General features: G+C 37.0%; 1 protein-coding gene across 2 annotated transcripts in view; it reads left to right on the plus strand.

Moving 5' to 3' along the window:
• Nucleotides 1-12,076, plus strand: part of LOC125237375 (lysine-specific demethylase RSBN1L) — a 47,913-nt gene extending 35,837 nt beyond the window's left edge. Inside the window, exons 8-13 of one of the 2 annotated variants that reach the window (XM_048144385.1) lie at nucleotides 479-618; nucleotides 1,328-1,478; nucleotides 1,951-2,090; nucleotides 2,723-2,818; nucleotides 3,762-4,222; nucleotides 11,932-12,076. In XM_048144385.1, coding sequence (XP_048000342.1) covers nucleotides 479-618; nucleotides 1,328-1,478; nucleotides 1,951-2,090; nucleotides 2,723-2,818; nucleotides 3,762-4,198 — 964 coding nt within the window. In that variant the 3' untranslated portion in view covers nucleotides 4,199-4,222; nucleotides 11,932-12,076. Of the gene's footprint in view, nucleotides 1-478; nucleotides 619-1,327; nucleotides 1,479-1,950; nucleotides 2,091-2,722; nucleotides 2,819-3,761; nucleotides 5,227-11,931 lie in introns of those variants that run through there. The other variant, XM_048144384.1, reaches the window with a different exon arrangement.
• The last annotated feature ends 842 nt before the right edge of the window (nucleotides 12,077-12,918 follow it).

Below are 12,918 nucleotides of genomic sequence, written 5' to 3' on the forward strand. Positions count from 1 at the left end.
TTGGCAAATAAGGGGTTGAAAGAAAACGAAACTGTGACATTGCAGTGACAGGTTGCCAGCCTCTCGCCTACGCCACAATTTAACCCATATCCCATAGTCGCCTTCTACGACACCCACGGGAAGAAAGGGGGTGGTGAAATTCTTAACCCGTCACCACACAGGCCTATGACCTATGACTTAGGATATGTGTTGTGTCGAGTTTACGTAGCACGTACAACTCGTTGCTACTTCTATTAAAACGTGCATTGCATTTTCCAGTTTAGATATTGTGCAAGCGTTACCTGTAATACTTAGCGTTACTATAACAAACTATTGTAAAAATCTGCAATTTCCTGTTTTCAATTTGCTTATTATGTATTTTTATTCTTTTGTGTAACTTATTTCTTTTGTGTATTCTGTGTGTATTGTGACAAGCAAATAAACGGATATCTATCTATCTATCTGTACGTGCTCTAAAATCTTAATTTCATTCGCCCAGGACGGGTATCAACGAGCTCCGAAACCTGCAGTACTTGCCTCGCTACAGCGAGGCGCGAGAGTTCCTCTTCGAGGACCGAACCCGGGCCCACGCCGACCACGTCGGCCACGGGCTCGACCGGATCACTACTGCGGCAGTCGGTAAGTTATTCTCAAGAATTGAATGCGAATGACGTTAACGCAAAATGTTGTTTTTAGGGTTCCGTACCAAAAAGGTATAAAAGAAACCCTTATTGGTGCGACTCTGTCAGTCTGTCACTTTTTTTATATTTAATTTTTACTCCATTAATTCAATGCACATGCCATAAAAATGGCTATATTTCGTCGGGTGACAACCAAAACTCGCTAATTACAAAAAAATTGTCTTTTTGTGTTGCATAATGAGATAAAACTTGGTCAACGATTTGTAAGAGCAAACTTCAGCAAAAAAAAATTAAATCTATATAAAATAATAAATCTCGTTTTGAGCTATAATAACAACATTCACTAAAACCTATCCCATACAATTACAAAAACTTCGCATAATAAATATTACATAATGTGCGATGCGTTACAATTTGGTGGCGTGACCAGGATATTATCTTCAATTTCCACGCCGTATTATTTATTTTCAACTATTTTTAACCCTCGACGCAAAAACGACGGGGTTATAAGCGTGTCTGTTTTTGTCATCGTAGCTCCCGAACGGATGAACCGATTTAGATTTAGTTCTTTTTTTGTTTGAAAGTTGAATTAGTCGGGAGTGTTTTTACCCATGTTTCATGAAAATCGGTCTATATGTCGGAAACTTTTTCAAAATTCTAATTTTGTGGTTAGATTATAAACTATTATAATCATTTTTTTTAAACAGGTGTGTTAAAAGCCATCAACTGCGGCGGTGAAGAAGGCCGAGGACGCATCACCAAAGACGTGGTCGCTTTTCACGCGGCAGACTTCAACAAATTGGTGCAACTCTTACAATTGGATTTGTATGAGCCGCCCATCTCACAGTGTGTCACGTGGTGAGTACACACACGAAACAGTACACAGGCAAAAAAAAGTATTTGATTCCGGCGAACGTGGATCCATGCTCGTAGATATTGAATTCTAATTAATTTTAAATTAAAGTTCCACGCTCCGGTACAGGAGAGGTTAACAGGCACTTAAAATGATGATAGAAGGCCCGCATCGCGGGACAAACCCGCTTGGCGAGCTCCTACTAACTTTGAATAGAAAAAACCGTGGATATACCACTAAAGACGTAGTTCGTTTCCTCGCGGCAGACTTCAACAAACTGGTACAACTCAATTGGATCTGTATGAGTCTCGCAGCCCATTTCGCAGGGTGTCACGTGGTCATTATTTTACACATTTCCAAAAAATAGTACGCAGTTCACAGCCACAAAAATAAGTAGTTGACGCCCAGCCTCAATTTAAATAGTGAGTTATTGCAACGAAGACCATATATTTTTAAATTTCCTAATTGGTTGTACAGGTTAGAAGAAGCGAAACTAAACCAACTACGGCGGGAAGGTGTCCGCTACTCTCGCCTGCCGCTGTGTGACGACGACATCTATTTCCTGCCGCGAAATATTATCCATCAGTTCCGAACAGTGTCAGCTGTCACTTCAGTTGGTAAGTGTATTTTTTTAGGCTCAGATGTAAAAGCTTTCATTACCCTTCAAAAACATGCAGTTTACCTTTTAACCATAAGAATAACAAGGAATTTTGTTTATATTTTCCTCCTCTTCATTTAATCGTCTTCTACGGGTATCTAAACGGCCTCAATTCTTTCTCCGTTCAGGTGGCTCGTCTTTGGATAGCCTTCCAGTGAAAATAAGATAATGCCCGAATAGATGTGCGTTTAAAAAATCCCTGATTATGTACTTTGCTGGTAGAATGACAAATCCTTAGTATTTTATTTTTTTGTATATATATGTATGTATATTATTATCTGTGCGTAAGTATGTTTATTCTTATATATATATATTCCATATAGGTCAGCTTACTAATATTGTGCAATTAACTTGAATAACTATTTTGTTCTCAATATAATTTAATGTTGCTCCGCCTACGATTTCTCTGTTTTGCCCGAAGGTTGACTGGTAGAGAATGCCTTATAGCATTAAGCCCGCCTTGTGTACAATTGTATTATCTTTGTGCAATAAAGATTAAATAAATAAATAATTTATTGTATGTGTTACAATTTGGTGCCGTGACCAGGATCGTTATGCTGGTAGTTTTATTTAGTGATGATGTTGTTGCAGCGTGGCACCTGCGGCTCAAGCAGTACTACCCGTCGTCGGAGGCGTCGTCGCCCGCCGACGAGCGCCGCGTGCCCGAGGCGCCGCCCACACAGACTGGTAAGGTGGAGGCTACAACCAAACACGATATACAGGTGTATTCTGATAGCGGGTCAGTAAGGGCAGCTATGAGATCCCGTAGTCCTACCTGAAAATGGTCTAAGGGGAACCATCCATCGATTTCAAATTGATTGAAAATGGCATTTACAGATTTTGGAAAAAAACATACAGGGTGCGAGAAAGAGGGCATTTTTGACAAACTTTTTTTTGACGCCAATCGATCCCATTCCTATCCAGGATCAAAAGCTTGTATGGGATATATAATGGGAAAGTGTGTGTGTCTGTTTGTTTGTCCGTCTTTCACGGCAAAACGGAGCGACGAATTGAGGAAGTGAAGATTGTTGAAGGGAAAGTGTGGAGAGTCTTTCACGAAAACAGCGACGAATTGAGAAGCTACTTTTGAAGGGATGGAGAGTGACATAGGCTACTTTTTGTCTCTTTCTAACGCGAGCGAAGCCGCGGGCAAAAGATAGTCCTATATTAATCATCCTTGGCTAAAACCAAGGGTGTATATACTAACTAAGATAACTAACTATTTGGCTCAGTGATCCAAAATGAATCTTGGCCTCGGAAATGAGAGATCGCCACCTGTCTCGATTCTGCGCAGACAGATAACTTCTAAGAAATAAACGTACCTCGACACCTTCAAGAAAATTTACGGTCCTCTAGATGGCGCTAGACCTTTTTGATTCTCGGCTAGATACTTCACAATTTTAAAACATAGCTAGGAATATGGGCCAAACTGTCAAAGCTGTTCAAAAGCTTTAATGCACCTATCTAGAGGTGGCAGTCTATGCATGTAACTACAAATTTTACTTTGACAGTAATTTTCTCTATATGTATACAGGTTCTGATCCTACGGACTGCGCCATGCCAGGAAATAAACTATTAAAAGACCATTAGCGACTACAGACTACTATATTAACTTTATTTCTCCTTTCAGAACCCAAAAAATCATCAACAACCAAACACAAAGCGGGCGTCATCGAAATGCGAGCGCTAAGCGCTAAATTTCAAGAACAACCTGCTTTAAAAATAGGAGAAAACAGAAAGAGCACCGACACACAAAAACCAGAAAAAACAGAAGAGAAGAAAGATAAAAAAGATAGAGAGAAAGACAGAATGGAAAGGACAGATGGCACCGCTAATGTGGAACGGGATGACAAACATAGAAAAGATGATAAACATAAGGATCACAAACACGACCATCATAGGAGACACTCATCGTCTAGTCGACACAAGTCGAGCCATCACAAATCCGAGCGGAGGGACAAATCTAAAGAGCGCAGGAAAGAGAAGGAACATAGGAGGGATGAAAAGAAAGATAAACATAAGGAGAAGGAGGAGAAACAGGAGATAGTGAATCGTGCCCCGGACTAAGTGTTTGTGAAGCCCTTCGTAGAGGTTCGATGTTATAATATGGCCACTGGTCCGGAGAGTTTAGTGCATTGACCTTTTGATATTTGACGACTGGTAGGGCCTTAGCAAGTATTGACCCTGCCTGCAATGACCCTGAGTTCGAATCCCCGTTAGGGCAGTTATTAGTATGATGGACACAGATATTTGATTTTGTCATGGTTGAGTATTAATATCCATATTTTCGGACTAAGTCGATGTTCGTAAGGTGCCCAATATTGAACCAAATTTATTTATATGTATAGTTCACATATTGTGCGCCATAATATTTCACGTACTTATTAATGTTTGTAAATTATGGTACTTGATTGTTTCAAACGAAACCAAGGATAATTTTGAGGTCTATGCTCCATTCTTGGATCAAGAAAACCTCTTATTTATCATATATCTTAATTATTTTACCTTAATTTATTTTTAAATGACTATTATTGTATAATAGTCCTTACAGTAAAATATATAAACTACAAAAAAAAAAATTACACGTTTGTAGAAAAATAGTAAAAGGTCAACGAACTAAACTCTTATAGTCAGTGGCTGAACCTATAAGGAAAAAGTTGGAATCAACTATTCCTAAACTAATTTAGATCATTACGTATATCACCTTATACGTAGGGCCTTATGTTGTTAGACTCAGATTTTTATTGACTGATTTTAATGTATTTAAAAGGGTATGGCGCTGGTCCCGCCAAAACCGAGTAACGGCCCAGCCACGACATTGGTCTAAGCGCGACAGCGGTGAGCGGCAGCCATACGTGCGAATGAAAAGACCCATCGCTGTGTCTAGCTCTGATGTATGGCCGCCGCTCACCGCTGCCGCGCTTAGACCAATGTCGTGGCTGAGCCTTAAGCGATGAGCTATCGGCTATAGACGCGGACAAAAGATAGCTCCGTGTAAATAAAAGAGACATGATAATAGGGCGAGCAAGTTATAGTTCGTATAGCGATGAACTAAATTGCACGCTCTCTCTTTTATTTGCGCCATTCTTTTTTTTTTTTTTTTTTTTTTTTTTTTCAAAGTTGTCCGCGCCACTTTGGGGCTACCGGTCTCGCGTAGTTGGTAGTGACCCTGCCTGCTAAGCCGCGGTCCCGGGTTCGAATCCCGGTAAGGGCATTTATTTGTGTGATGAACACAGATATTTGTTCCTGAGTCATGGATGTTTGCTATTTATATATGTATTTATCTATATAAGTATGTATATCGTCGCCTAGCACCCATAGTACAAGCTTTGCTTAGTTTGGGGCTAAGTTGATCTGTGTAAGGTGTCCCCAATATTTATGTGGTCTCCACTCAGAATCGCGAGCTCTTTCAATCCTAATAGGATAAAAAAGTGTCCCAAGGTTTTTTTCCATTCCGTTACCATTTCTTCATACATTTTGTATGGCGGTGACGGAATGGAAGGTTTGAAAAATGTATGGACATCTTGGGACATTTTTTTTCTCCTATCTGTAGGCCTAGCACATGACATGATGGCCGCGAGAGTATGTCGCCGCGAGATAGATGACACGTCTTCTAACTGTATTAATGACATAAGGACGGGTAGTCTGACTCGCGGCGACATACTCTTGCGGCAATCATGTGCTAACCCTGCAGGATCGAAAGATCTCGCGATTCTGAGTATGAATCTTTGAAAAAAAGAATGGCCCATTTACACGGGAGGATCTATTGTTCGTTTCTATCTCATAGCTTTTTCGTTTTTGGTGGGACCAGCGCTTAAGTGTGTGTACCTTTACCAGATTTCAAACTGTTTTTAACATCGAAATAGTATCGAACGCTCTGTTGGTTACTTTCTTGTGGTAGCTCGAAATTTGTTGAAGACAATGTTTGGACATTTTAAATAATTTACTTAAATAATAATTTACTACAGTCTTTTGGCCATTGGATTGGAACTGTATGACTAAGATAACTACCTAAGTCTATTTAGTTTGCCAACCCCTACAATATTTGGATTATCGAGTTTTTATATTATTTCTACCCAGAATCACGAGTTTTTGCTATCCTAATAGAAGAAACAAAAAATTCCAAGGTTTTTTTTATTCCCAATCCGTTACCAATGTTCAAATTTGTACAACGGTGACGGAATGGAAAATCGTAAAGTTTACGAAATTTTGGATACTGTGAGGAGTGTGAGGGTAGAAAATCTCTAGGTTGTAAGTAGAAATAACATCAAAATCCTGAATTTTAAAAAGTGTAGGTTATAAGTTGTTACGTACAACTACTTTTGTTTTCATTACAATTTTCAGTGGAATAGATACTTTGTCATTTAGCAGCAAAATATAAATCCTTTGGCTAACACATATTATTAATATGTTCAAACATTTTCTCCAAACTGTCTAAACTTATGATATCTTAGCCTAGAGTAACCATAGCAGTAAACAATGACAATATACCTAAAATTCTTGCAGTAAGGTGCATTTCCCTCGTCTCTGGTTAGTTTTATTTAAAGTTGTACAGTATCCGTTTTCTAATTAAGAAATTTGTGTGTTTATTTCTACTCGGAGTCACGAGAATTTTCTTTCATACAATTTCGATATTTCCATTCTGTTACAACATATAAAAATGAAGTAACGGATTGGAATAAAAATCTTGGGATATTATTTTACCTTTTAAAATCGAAAGCCCGTGATTTTGAGTTGAAATAACATGAAATTTCCGAAATAAATAAGAAATGTGTACAACTTAATATAAAACGACCCATCTACCTAGGTTTTTCCTGAGTTTTAGGTAACTTGTACATAGACTAGATTTAAGAGGTCTCCTAGAGGCTAAGAGGAATGAATGAGAGCAGTTTTTATTTAAAACCCAGTGATTTTTCCTCCTATTTGATGTCGATGATTAAACTTAATCTTAAAAACAATCAAAGTTTTTGGCGAAAATAAGGCTTCCATTTTATTTTTCACTGCGTCGCGTGATTTGAAAGAATTTTACGAAAATGATTATAGTTATAAAATTTTAAACAAAAATATTCACACAATATTTCTAAAAGTTGCACTAAGAGTAAAGATATATTCATATAGATTAATTAAGAAGTAGTATCTTAAAGATGTTTTGTGATTTTTTATAGTTTAAGTCCACCTTTTTGTATTGTTGTGGCCACTATGCGTTTAAATTAATCACTAAAATAACTTATACATAATTATGTATATTTGAGTTCGAATTCGTTTTTGTAATAAAATAAAAGTGGTCATAAGGTAAACTTGTAAATACATAACCAAAATTCTGAAACAAGTATTTGAACTGGTTTTATTACATATTTCTAATAACATCAAATAGTCACTATTGCATCAGTTAAAATAACCTATTGACCTAAATGGGAAATAATAAAGAAAATTACTAACAAAAAGTTAAGAATCATAAATTTGGTGCAGTGCAAAGTGGTTTAACTATTACACAGTTATAAAATCAATCTAAGTTTTGTCTCAAAACAGATTTATATGAAAATCGTACGCGAGCTTTATTAAAACTAACGGGTTCTCTAATGTTAGGACACTGCACGAAGTATTTAGTGCACTAACTCGTTATTTTGTATCCATATCGCATACGCCTTATATTGATGTCCCGACGGTGAGGACAGCATCACAAATTTGCTCTCGATAGTCTTTAAAACACCCATCTCAAAGGCCGGCAACGCACCTCCAACCCTGTGTTACGGGTGTCCCTGCCCGTACAATAATCGCTTACCGTTAGTCGACTTGTCAACTCGTTTGCCACATAACAATTGTTGGGCAAATTTACGAAATTACTCGGCTTTGTGTACTTACATTACAGCACCTTAACATTTTTGAGTAATGTCAAAACAGCTAAAATTGTGTTAATATTGTAAAGCTCGCGTACGTACCGCTACCCGATACGTTACGTTAGATAAATACAGTATTATTAAAGAATAGGAATAGTAACCGATCCGCACCCCCTTGCCTCTCACACTTCGGTATCTATAGAAAATTGACACAGAATATACAGATAGCTCTATTAGGTCATTTTCATGTTATTTTAGTCAGAATTGGGTGGTTTTTATAATTTAAATATCAAAGACCCGATTCTCACAGAACCCGGTATTTCTGAGTTTAGATTAATAAGAATCTGGTCTTTATGGAAAATTTTCATACAATTTTTGGTTACGTCCATTCCGTTACCGTCTTGCAAATTCAACGTGAAATGGTAACGGAATGGAAAAATATTTGGTTAGAAAGGTTGAGGTTGAAAGGCGTTGGCTCTCTGTGTATTCTAGTGTCAATATGTGACGTTCCACGGGTAAAGGTACTTTGTAACGATTGGTGCTTGCGCTTTTATTAATGAAACTCCAATACTAGTGCTATGCGATGCGACGTAAGCGCGGTCCACCAAGTATCTTTTCAGTGGAATATCACATTATGATCTTAGTTAAAATATACGTAAAAGACTTTGTTACGCCATTTTAAATAATGTTGTTTAATGTCTGTATAGATGGCGTTAGTGTTGCTCACAATTTATCTTGAGAAAGACTTGAAATGAAGATTTATTTAAATATTGATTTACAAATGTAAAACTACCGAAAAACAATGAAAACGACTACTTTTTGTGAAGAAATTGAGTACGAAATGTATTTATTTTCATTGATTTTGATTAACAAGTGACTGACGAATATTTATTTGACGATAATTTTGTATTGGAACAATAAAATAAGTATGTAAAAAAAACTATTTGATTGAAGTTTACACAGGTAAAACTCCATTTTATGATAATAATAATAAACGATTTCATTTATCGCCTGAAAACATTTTCATGTTTGACCACACGGTAACGATTTTAATGAGCAAAACTCAATGCGGAACTATTTTTACCTGTCTGAATTATTGTAGTTTATTATATCACGGAGGTATGTCGAATTTCATCTCAATAGCACTCCTGTAGGCCTAACAAGGGTTTGACAGTTGACACATCGCTCTAACAATGAGTGAGATGTTTAGAAAGTATCTACGTGTGTCAAAATCATGGTAGGACTACTGCAGTGGTTTAAAGTGTGTAAAAACCTATATTTTATAGTTCCAATGCGTCAATGTACATTTTGTATATTTTTATTGTATAGGTTAAGTTATGTGAATCTTAATTGAGAGTTACTTATGGAAATCATGAATCGCGAGAAATCATTTTATTTAATTATGTTCATGTCATGAGTAACATAGGAATGATTAATTTCTTGGCACATTTCTTGCTCTAAGAAAAATTTTCACTAAAAATCTGCAGCATACCCAGAATTCGACATAGCAAACTGTATTCGTAACTTATTTTCTATGAATCTCGCTCGTATTGTCTAACCCCCTTATTCATAAACGTACACTAAAGTTACCAAGCCGATAAAGTTCGTTTGTCCCTTTCTATCACACCAATAAGTCGGAAAGGGACAAACGAACTTTATCGGCTTGATAACTTTAGTGTGCGTTTATGAATAAGGGGGTTAGTCTCCCCCAACATATCGACGCGGAATCGGCTTTCGTCGACCAAAAATCGCTCATTAATATGAAATATATTTCTAGAAATTATGTTACGCAGACGTTAGCGAATATCTCTGTCAAACTTGTGGTAGTCATACAGTATTATTTCTGATACCATACCGTTTTTGACGTATAATAAAATACGATGACGTATTTTTCTGTTTTCAAACTCCACTGGCAAGCTAAGAGTTAAAGCAAGTTATGTGCTGTGATGTTTCAGTTGTTATATTTTAAAACCAAGGTTTTCAACCAGAACTATTTGGTAATTAAATGTTTTTAATATATACGTAAAATGTCATGTCCATTTATGTATACATAACATCAAAAAAGCTTGGCCAATGAATGTCCTGAGATTCCATTCCGTTACCATTTTTTTGCATGACAGTAACGGAACGGAATGTAAAAAAAATGCTTGAAATTTTCTGAAGATAACATTAAAAAACCTTGGCCAGATAAAAATGTCCTGAGATGCCATTCCGTTACCAATTTTTGCATTACGGTAACGGAATGGAATGTAAAAAAAAATGTTTGAAATTTTCTTAGATACGTGCCTCATGACTCCCTTCGGTCGTGTTTTGATTTATCGCCTGGTTTCGCATACTCTCTTTTCCACACTTGTATCGTATTATTTACGAATTTGTATTCATTCCCTAGGTCTAAAATGAACAACTGAAACTGTCAGCATTAAGTAATCATAGTCGTGAGTTGAAATTTAAATTATTGTGAAAGAGTGCCGCAACCGGCGTTTGTGATGCAAATATTTATCTTATTTATGAGTAGGCGGTTAAATTATTGTTTCACGTTTCCTATATTTTTGAAAATAATAATTAGATTATAAATAAAGGGTTTGTTGTTTTATTTCATTCTAATATAGTGCCTAAAGACGAAGCGCTGGTGGCCTAGCGGTAAGAGCGTGCGACTTTCGATCCAGAGGTCGCGGGTTCGAACCCCGGCTTGTACGTACCAATGAGTTTTTCTGAATTTATCTGCGAAATGTCATTTGATATTTGCCAGTCGCTTTTCGGTGAAGGAAAACAGAAACCGGACTAATTCCAATAAGGCCTAGTTACCCTTCGGGTTGGAAGGTCAGATGGCAGTTGCTTTCGTAAAACTAGTGCCTACGCCAAATCTTGTGATTAGTTGTCAAAAAGCGGACCCCAGGCTCCCGTGAGCAGTGGCAAATGCCGCGATAACGCAAGGAGGATGATGATAGTGCCTAAAGACAAGACTGACAATATCAATAGGGATGAGTGTCATAAGGAGAAGTGTGACATTTGGACCGTTTAACCCTTAAATGCATGAATTTTTCTTTTAGCAAGATTTTAATATATGTGATAGACAATGGTTTTTTGACTGGGAAAAATAATAAAAAAAAAATTTAAGATCGATTTTTATACTAAATCAGTGTTAGAAGTTAAATAGGCAAAATCTTATTTATGTAAATATATCGTAATTGGTAAGTTTTATTTAAAAAAAATACTACTATTAAAAAGGTACACTATTTGTGAAACCTTTATGATAAAATGTTTAAACATAAACAAATTACTAACTCCGAAAAAATCAGCCTAAATCACATACTAAAAATCGCCATCGTCCTGTTTTTTCACACTTTTCCGCCATTTTATCTTAATCCTTAAATAATAAATAGTCAATCATAATATTATTTTATTTATTTAATTGTATATTAAATAATAATAAATAATAAAAACCTAGCATAAGAAAAAAGATAAATAAAGGAATAATGAATAATAATAAAGCAATAAATGTGATTTTGGATAGCTACATATCGAGCCACGGGCCATCAAATATATGATGCATATATACATCACCATGCATTTAAGGGTTAAACCTATTGTCAGTTTATTGAGAGTTCATAAGCTAACCGGGAGTAGTAAGTAGCAAAAGTATGAACTTGCAAAAACACCTGTGACTATGTGTAAAAAGGTCAAATGTGAAGGCCAGACACACTTCCCCTTATAACACACTTACCCGTATTGACCTTACTTCACCGATTGACCCTAAAATCTTAGCCCTCGTCACAAGAGATCCCGGTTTGAATCCCGGCAAAGACATATGTAACTCCGTATAGATAGACAGATAGTATTAGAAAAAAACGTACCTCAAAAGCATACACAACAAAAAGGTACGGTGACCTAGATGGCTATACCTTTGGGGGACGCTCGGCTAGATGGCGCTAATATTAATATTTGACATTTTAACACATCAAGCTAAGAATGTGTGGCTCTGCGGAACCGGTGAATTCTGGTTTATGGATTGCCACACCGAGTAGGGCGCTCTACGTGTCTCGCCTGCATTACTCCGCCGTGGCCGACGAGGTGGTGGACTACGTTCGCCGGAAGACTGGCTACACGCTGAGGGTGCAACAGCTGCAGTCGCGTCACTACGTGCACTTCAGCTCGTTCGTTGTGCGCGTGCCGCGGCCGCTGCAGGACACCATCGCGAGCGCAGACTTCTGGCCGAAAGGTGTGGTTTTTCGGCGGTTCCGGGGCAACCTGCCAAATCCCACACCGGGGCAAACGACGTAACAGAGCCGCGCTGTGACGTCATCGCCCAAATAAGTTGTTTTTATTGTTCTCTTTTTTGTTATCTAAGTTTCGTGACGCATTGGTTTTACTGTAATGTCATGTAAACATGTTTTTGTTTTTACTAATAAATAAATAAATAAGAATATAGGCCAAATTGTCAAAACTGAAGTTCAAAAGTTTTAAGCGTGTGTCGAGAGATGGCAGTCTATGCACTGTGATTACACATTTTACTTTGACAGTAACTCTCTACAATACTCGATCCTCTGATCCCGGTAAGGGTATTTATATGAGCACAGATATTTGTTCCTGAGTCATGGATGTTTCCTATGTATATGTATTTATTAATTAACTTTGTATATCGTCACCTAGCACCCATAATACAAGCTTTGCTTAGTTTGGGACTAGATTGATCTGTGTAAGGTGTCCCCCGATATTTATTTAAACAATTTATTTTTATTTTATTTTTTTATTTTATTTCAAAACTAATTACACAGTATTACAGTGAGACACTAAGGCACTGTGCAATGCATAAAACATCATACTATATTGTTAATACTTAGTGTAATAACGTTAACATAATAAACTTAATAACTAACTGAAGACACCCGATCATCCATCGCTTCGCAAAACCTCAGACATTCATCACATAAGACCTTCCATCTACTGGCA

This window comes from Leguminivora glycinivorella, chromosome 21, assembly GCF_023078275.1.
Source record: "Leguminivora glycinivorella isolate SPB_JAAS2020 chromosome 21, LegGlyc_1.1, whole genome shotgun sequence".
Lineage (NCBI taxonomy): Eukaryota > Metazoa > Arthropoda > Insecta > Lepidoptera > Tortricidae > Leguminivora > Leguminivora glycinivorella.